The following is an 8,787-nucleotide window of genomic DNA, read 5'->3' on the forward strand; positions in this document are numbered from 1 at the left end:
CCATAGATGGCTAAGGCCGTGGTGGAACCCACTACATTAATAATTTCATACCTCAAATTCAAGGTTTCAAAATTCAACGGCGACGAACCAAATCGAACTAAAGAGAATTCAAGGCTTTTAGTTTGACCAAACAACGAACTACTAAATCATAGCTAATAATTCACTTAATGAACAGAAAAATGTACAAAAAGACAAGAATAGAAAGATTTTTTTGAAGGGCCTCATGAAGTGCGTCCATCACTTAACATGTGGTTTGACTCGCAATTCGATCAGGTAAGTAAATTAAACCATTTTATACTCATTTCACATTTTATCCAATCTTATATCTATACATCTATTTCTTTTTTTTTTCACGAATATATATAAAATTAATGTGATTAAATTAAACATTTTAATCTTGTTTCACATTTTATCCAAATCTTATATCTATATCTCTATATTTTTTTATGAATTTATATATATATATATGGGTTTCCCCAAAGTTGTAGGCATTGAATTGGGTAGAAATTTAAATGTATAACAAATTATACTAAATTTTGTTACCTAGAATTTTATATTTTTTTGAAATTAGTTTCTTTATTAAATTACACCCATTCATCTTAAATAATATATACACTACACCTTACAACGATTGGTTATAGATTCCCCAATTCATCTTAAATAATATATACACTACACCTTACAACGATTGGTTATAGATTCCCTACAACAAGTTGTGTTCCTTGTGATAGGGCTGTATAGATAGACCATTATTATACAACAAGTTGTGTTCCTAGTGACCATCATCCCATGTTGTGAGGAGCGTTAGGGAGGCCCACAAGTGTGTAATGTTATCTCCACGTGGACTCCAAGGAAATGAAACCAACGTAACACAAGATACATAATCACGGAGCGGCTGGTGGCCTTCGTGCTTATCCTCTCCACGTCAACAACATTATTGCAGCAAAAATTAGATTGAGCGTGAAATTATATTATATTTGAGAGTGGATAGAGACTATTGTGTATAGACCCTCCTTACCACTTCATACAGCGACAGGTGATATATTTCAAAATTTATATGGGCAATGGGTGACGATTTATTGGTATATTTTATAGGAAGAGTCCAACCATTAAGGGATGATTGTATTTTATTTCAATAATAAAATTACAAAGACGATAATTAAGTTAGTATATATCAGGTTGTTAATGTTTTGAACTAAATATATTGATTATTAATTTTTTTAACATTTTAATTTAATATAAATATAGTGATTTCGTAACAAAATATAGAAATAAATTTCTATGTAATTTATTATTTTTATAAAATAATTATTAATTAATAAAATTATAATAATAATTAAAAAATATTTTTAAAAATAAATAATTATCATAATGTTGCAATTTAATTTTTTATTAATTAAATCATAATAAAATAAAATAGTAATATAAGTTTAATATAATTTTTTTAATCAAATAATTTTAAAATAAAGAAAATTATCAATTTCTTAAAAATAATATATCTAATTATATTTATATTTCATTATTAAAAAAATTTAAGTAACATAATAAATAATATTATATTTTGAATAGAGTATCACATGCACAAGAGCGTGGGGCAGGTTGTCACCGTCCTATCATGCCACACGCTCAAGGGACATGACAACATGGCCCAATAGTGGTTTGCATGGGAGATGTATCCTCCTCCATTCTACCATATATTGCTTGATGTAATGCTCTATCTTTCAGCTTGATTCTATGTCTGCAATAACACACAGTTCTACAAATAGTGGGATATCCTCCTCCATTCTACCATATATTGCTTGATGTGATGCTCTATCTTTCAGCTTGATTCTGTATCTGCAATAACACACAACTCACTTGCAAGGTTTATCATGTCTCTATGCCCCATTAATTCAACATTCTTTCCAGACCATACCAAGGCAATTAGCTCTAGCACTCCGCTCCATGTATTTACTATGCTTTGTTTATTAGTTAGTCTCTAGATAATTCTCAACTCTTAGACTGAATAGCAAAAAAATGTTCCTTAGCTTTGTTGTCTCTATTCTAGTTAGAAAATTTTTAGGATTATGGTGTTATGACTCTATGTCCTATGGCCATTTTAGGATAATGTAAACTCCAGTAGCAAAATTGGACATATAGGCTGGCATTGTTGGCCAACCTTTGTAGTTTCATGCCAACTTCCTTGTCCATTGTCGACACCTACCGAATCGGAATCAGGACATAGAAGGAAACAATAGTGCTCGAAGGATCATTCCTCCCTCACTCCACTCATTGTGTTAGTAGTGGAATGCATTTACACCACTCTTATTAGGTTTATTGTCTACTCTTCAGGGCATTTTCTTGTAATTCTCATTGTAGTCATTTTTGTGTGGTCTATAGTTCTTTGTAGTGCAACTACTGTAGAGCTTTCCCCTGAGAGTAGGTTTGATAGCTCCCCTTCATTCTTTGAAAACACTTTCTATGGGGGGAGCCTCAACTCCTTTTCCAAGCCATTAGACTCTTCGCTCCCTCCCTTCGTCGGGTTTCTGCAAGAGGTCCAACCCCTAGGCCACCCGCTTTCATATTTTATGTGAATTCATATCCTTAGTTCAAGCAATAAGATATGTTGCGCCAATATGATAATGTATGCCTAAGTGTGACTTATTAGTAGGAGCGTAGATGAAACATGGCCTAACTAAGATAAAAATGCTCAGTAGCCAGGTTTGGAGAACTGAGCCCACATCCCATTCAACATTAATTAATTCGGGTGGAACAAGAATTGACAGATGAGTAGTGCACCCTCACTAATTCCGAAGTGTCAGCTAAGGTTGCAGAGTAGGTACCTGATGTTGGTCACACCAGGGGAAGACACAATCAATATATGTATACTATGGACATTTACTGACACCATAAATTCCTTCTTGGAAGGGTTCTCCTTGATAGAAATGTAACCAGAGAATGCATGCTTATATCCATGTATCACATGCAAAGACAACTGGAAACTATGGACAGAAAGATTGAACACATTGAAACGCACATGGGTCTCCCTCCATAACGAGGTTACTCTCTTGGTAGCAACCAGGAACGCATCCATGTAGAAGCCATTGAATTTGATCACTCCTCATGATGGTTTTTTTCTGTTAGCCATTATACATAATTTTTGTACATATTAGTTTATTACAAGCCATCAAGGCCCATTTATTGTTTTTAGACTTTTAAATATAGTTGAGAGGGTTAGAGTTTGTACCAAAACTCTTTTGAAAGTTTGAATTTATGTATCTAATTTGGATTATCCAATAGTAAACAATATCAATACTAAAGTGTAACCCTCTAACCGATCATACAAATTTCAATTTCACAAAAAATAGTATATATTTAAAAATTAGCTTGTTTTTTTAATATAAACATAATGTTATTGTAATCATTAAAACTAAAAATCATATAACAATTAAGAAATTTATAAATGGTAATAATGGGCCTAATGGTTAAGAGTATGTGTTTCCTCCTAAGAGGTCACAGGTTCAAAACCAGAGGGGGTAGAGTATGTATGCCTTCGTAGACTTAGCAGCCAAATCGCTGCATGGAAGTGGGTCTCTTATCCCACATACAAGAAGATCTCATACACCAATTTGATATTTGACTTAGTTGTGACCTTAAAATTAGATAATAATAATAATAATAATATAATATCTAAATTATAATTAAAATTAGATAATAATAATAATAATAATAATTATGAATTTAGAATAAATATATTTAATTTAAAATAATTAAATATTAACTAAATTTATAAGATGGATGTTGAAAAAAAATTAATAAAAAAAATTGTAAAAATATAATTATTATAAATGCATAATAAATTTATCTATGTAAAATGTACATCTTTAATAGAAGTTTAACACAAACTAAGTGACAATTTGATGTTCCATGAGGTAAAGAGTGTTATTAGTCCCTGCCATCTGGCATCCGGCAGGGACTATAGTGATCGATAGGACCCCCACTTAGCATTACTTAACCCCTGCGTTTCTCTGTTATACGGCGGTTAGAGAGGAGATATGCTAAGTTTCGTTTGCAGTCATTCTTTGGCCATCGTGCGCCATCTTATTTGGCCTCTTCCCGAGGCGGAAGAGGCCGGACCATAGCTTAAACGAATAAACCCGGTGCATTTTCGCGCTAACCGTCACGGTGTCTGGTTTTAATGCTAGCATTACTTCTGCCCGGTATGCGGTTTAGTAAAGCTCGGTACATATGCTAACGTTTGCTTGTTCTTTGGCAGGTGTCGGCCGTATGGTCAAGGTTTGCATGGCGGGACGTGTCCGCCTAGCGGCTCGGCGGTTTTGTGCGAAGCATTTGAAAGCTCTTTGCATTGAGATGTGCTGTTGTTTCTCCCATGCTTCCTGACCAAGTCACTCTGTGCTCGGATATGCGATGTGGCCATTTCAGTCGGAGCTTCAATGGCCATCCCTTGCCCGTTTTCATATGGGTTTTGCAATGGAGAATCGACAGTGGATTCAGAAACTTCCTCAGACGGAATCTCTACTCCTTCCACAGGGGTAGGAACCAAGGCTACGATATTGGCACGGCAGAGAGGGCAGTTTGAATGGGTACTGAGCCACATATCAATGCAGGGCAGATGAAAAGCATGTGTGCATTTGGGAAGAAGCCTGAGATTCTCGTCATCTTGAAATTCACTCAGGCGAACTGCGCATTCATTATCGTGTACCAGGCCATCACCTCTACTGTATTTGAAAGTTGGGAGAGAATTGATGACAGATTCATCAAGCCCACGAGTGAGAATGGGCCATTCACCTGGAGGACCTTGGTTTTGTGCGAAGCATTTGAAGAGCAGGCGGTGTGATTCTTTCCTCTCCTTCGTTGTGTATCTTTCCTAATTGAATACTGGGTTGCCCGCATTTCTTTAACCGGTGGACTGTCCTTTATATCCTGCAGTTTGTCATTATTGAGGCGTTGGGTGGGTATTGTTTTCTGCAGATTTTGAGCCTTTGGTGACCTTGTGCTGTGGTTGGTGCTCTGGTTCAGCCGATTCACCAGGTGGGTTTCTCTCATATTTTAGCAGTTTCATACTCTTGCTGTTTTGATGGCTAATATGTATAATATTGAAGTATGTGGGTATTGGTATTTGGTCTTAGATTCTCCTCTCCAGTATCCCTTTAACCTATAATGTATGTATGATTAAGATGCGATTTTATGTTTTGACAGTCCTGTTCAGATCACTTCAAGCTATAATGTATGCTTTATTTTATGGATATATATATTTTTTCATTTATGACCAAGATCTCCTTATTTAGATGCCCAATAGGTTACTAATGTACATGCTCTGCTATGTGGGTATTGTGTTCTATTTTGACTTAGCAAGGGCCGCCCCTTATTTGATTCACTCGTTCTATCTACCAGTGAATCTCTTTGGCTTCTGCTTTCATTATCTTCCTTTGCCTCTGTGTTATGCTGAACTTGTTTTTCAATTTCTAACAGTCTCCGGATGAGCTGATCATCGATTCATCTTAGCTCTAGTTAGCCTTGGTGCAGCCGATCTTTATCTTATATGCTACTATGAATCTGTTTAGTCAGACTGCTCAGGATCTCTGCCAATTTGTTGGGCAATATTTGTGCTACGTGCCCTTATGTCTTCATGAAATTGATCAATTTCTCTTTACAACTGCAAAACGGTTTTCCATCTTTGCCAATCCATCACTCATTATTTGCCTCCACAAATCACCTTTGCTCAACAGTCTAACCGACAAACACTTATTTTTCTATATCGATGTTAGTAATAGCATCTCCATTTTCACAGCCCCGCAGGTTATTGGGTTTTTGGAAAATGGCGAGGGACTTTGTTGCGGGTTGGGGAAAGGGGTGGTTTGCTTTATGGCTTTTTAACTGGATCTGAGCGGAACTGATTCTTTTTTGGTTGTATTTGCTGAAGGAACTCCAGTAAGACATGGCCAGCAAGCGCATTCAAAAAGAACTCCAGGACTTGCAGAGGGATCCCCCCACTTCCTGCAGTGCAGGGCCTGTTGGCGAAGATTTATTTCATTGGCAGGCAACCATAATGGGCCCAACTGAGAGCCCTTACGCCGGAGGGGTTTTCTTTGTTATGATCCACTTTCCTCCAGATTACCCCTTCAAGCCCCCGGAGGTTAATTTCCAAACCAAGGTAAGTAAATTCAGAAATTCATTTTCTTATAGCTGCAACGCTTCTCTGCTGAACACAAATTCAAGCTATCAAGAGTAAGCTGTGCTTTTGAATTAGTGTTATTTGGATCACTTATATACAGCTTTATAAATCATTGTTTTCTTAATGTGTCTGCCTTCTCTGTAAGATAAAATATTCAAGTTTACTTGAGCCGTTAGACACCCAATAGCAAAATATCACGCTCTTAGATTTGATAAGATTATTATGCACATGGACTGATAACCTATAAGGGTTGGCTCTCAGTTAGATCACATATTTCTTACCCTGGTTTGCTCAGAAACTGCGGGTGGCATTCCAGGTTAGTTGTCGGAATATTTGGTCAGTTTTTATCTATTGTACGCAGAACTAGGGTTGATATGCAGGCAACAGGAGTGATCTTTTTCTTTTGAATTGGTGTCTATACCTAGATTATGATTTTCTCAAGCAATCACAAATGGAATTACACCATGATCGTGCTTTGCAGGTCTTCTCCTGACGATGGCTGGCATAGGGGATGATGCAATGACAGTAAGCAAATTTTATGCCCTCTTTTACGTTGGAAGATAACTGGTGCAATGCGGTCATTTATTCCAAACTCTGCTGTTGTTCACACCAATAGTTTTGGTCCAGGGCAGTACGTCATCAACCTCTAAAGTCTTCTTGTATCCCATGGCAAACAAGGGGTTGAGCCAATGGAATTTCATCAGGCTCCAAACATTGGCTCTGGAATATGGAGTCAACTGATTAATATGGCATATCTCATGTTGAGGATTAAATCTGGCAGATCTGTATGTACATCTGAATCCAATTCCTAGTAACTTGCCTTTTAGGCTTTCCTTTCTTATGGGGCTGTCATATTTGCTACAATCTCTGGTTGCTTTAGGCCTACTTAAATCATTTAGATGACTGTGTGGATGTACATATGATTTTCTATGATTTAGAGAATAATGATGCTATGATCTTTCTGTTTGCATAGGCAACCCTTCTCAGCTCTTGGAGCCTACGTAGATATATGGTTTCCCAAGCTGCTGGGCTCCAAAATACCATTGTCTCTGGGCCAATGACTCAATCATCTTTGCACCAAAGAAAACAGAGGCCAGCACATAGCCTTCATAGGAAAAATGCTCTGTTCCTCCCAAGTACTCTACGAACAAGTTTATCAGATATGGACCTATATATGTTGCACAGCTAAATATGCCTGCAAACAAAGCATTGATTATCATTCCCTTCCAAACAGATGACAGGATGGCCTTTAGCATTGATGGGTTCTGTATATTTGTCTCGACCTTTTGGCAGCACCAGTTGGTTTCAAGTCCTCGATATGACTCTTCAGCAGTATCCTTGCCTGCAACACTTGGTACGTCATCAAGCTCTAAAGTCTTCTTGTATCCCATGGCAAACAAGGGATTGAGCCAATGGAATTTCCTCAGGCTCCCTAAGTTCAGCTGATGTACTCTGCCTAAAGCCCATCCTTAAATCTTCCACTTCGTACTATGTAAAGAAGCACTGGAGCTCTCAGCTGGTACTTTTAGTATATGCGAAATTGTTGATGGCACTTCCATGGAATCAACAGACATCAGGGTATAGAGTCTTCGGCAGAATCTTTCGTTTGCAATGTTGAAAACAGAATATCAGTGGACAACCAGATGGATTTTTGTTTTCGTTTCTGTTGTATTCAGATTTAGGCAAGGCAAACAGAAAACTTACTCCACTATATCTCCTGCTATAGCATGAAGAGTTTCTTACTGGGGAGAACACATAGACACATTGCATCATTTGAGTTTGAAAATGCTTAAAATGATTCCCAGATAACTCAAAACAACACACATATTGTGCATCATTCAAGTTTCAAAAGTTGTCTTTCTCTAAAGTTGTCTGTATTTGTTGGAAGAATGTTACGAGTCAGGAGCTTGAGTATATTTTGTATGAACACCAACCTTGTTGCTTAATTAACATCATATTTCCGTACCTGTATTTTTGTAATATTAATCTTTCTGGCGAAAACATTAATTGACCGCTCAATGCTAATTAAATTAAATGCACTTGCCTGTATCAATGACTGAAAGTCTTACAGTTAGCTGGCTTTCTAGATTTCAGGTTATGGGTTTGGATCGAACAGCTACTAGAGAAGGCAGGCTCGAAGGCAGGCTCAACTTCACGCAGGGACTCGCTGCGTCGCAGCTTATCTTGTTTTAAATACACTTTATTTATATTTAATATGACTACGTAAAACAAAATAATTGTATATGAAAATGATGTCAAATTACCGTCATATAAACTCTAATTACAAACCTACATTCAAACATAATTTTATTTTAAAATTTATTTTTAATTAAAAATTAATATATAAGATATCACATTTATAACTTTAAAAAGTCCATTTATAGAAAGATTAACTTAATTCCGATAAACCAAACCCCCTGTCGATAATAAACCCAACCAGTTAAGCGCTCTGCCCCATACAACGAACCTGCTTCCTTGTACGCCAATTACGTCATGAATGACGTGGGACAATGATATCACTGTCCTTGTCTCGTGTGTATGCCCCCTATTGCTGGACCAGCAACACAGTAGCTGATCCAGGTGGATATTGGTGGCCACCTGCCAAGTCCACC

General features: G+C 37.0%; 1 protein-coding gene across 3 annotated transcripts; it reads left to right on the top strand.

Annotated features, from left to right (window-relative positions):
* The first annotated feature begins 4,818 nt into the window (after nucleotides 1-4,818).
* On the top strand, nucleotides 4,819-7,573 carry LOC149173000 (ubiquitin-conjugating enzyme E2 5A-like). Of its 3 annotated transcripts, none has more exons than XM_089424482.1 (6): nucleotides 4,819-5,031; nucleotides 5,924-6,154; nucleotides 6,437-6,491; nucleotides 6,657-6,700; nucleotides 6,803-6,960; nucleotides 7,149-7,573. In XM_089424482.1, the coding sequence occupies exons 2-5, from the start codon at nucleotides 5,939-5,941 to the stop codon at nucleotides 6,914-6,916; spliced, it is 429 nt and encodes a 142-aa protein (XP_089280608.1). In that variant the 5' UTR covers nucleotides 4,819-5,031; nucleotides 5,924-5,938; the 3' UTR covers nucleotides 6,917-6,960; nucleotides 7,149-7,573. The 3 variants fall into 3 exon arrangements, with proteins under 3 accessions (XP_089280608.1, XP_089280609.1, XP_089280610.1); XM_089424483.1 differs by having other exon boundaries at nucleotides 5,933-6,154; XM_089424484.1 differs by lacking the exon at nucleotides 7,149-7,573 and having other exon boundaries at nucleotides 4,820-5,031; nucleotides 6,808-6,913.
* The last annotated feature ends 1,214 nt before the right edge of the window (nucleotides 7,574-8,787 follow it).

This window comes from Pinus tabuliformis, chromosome 4_2 (genome assembly GCF_031772625.1).
Source record: "Pinus tabuliformis cultivar Carrire ecotype Pingquan chromosome 4_2, CPIR1, whole genome shotgun sequence".
In the NCBI taxonomy this organism is placed as follows: domain Eukaryota; kingdom Viridiplantae; phylum Streptophyta; class Pinopsida; order Pinales; family Pinaceae; genus Pinus; species Pinus tabuliformis.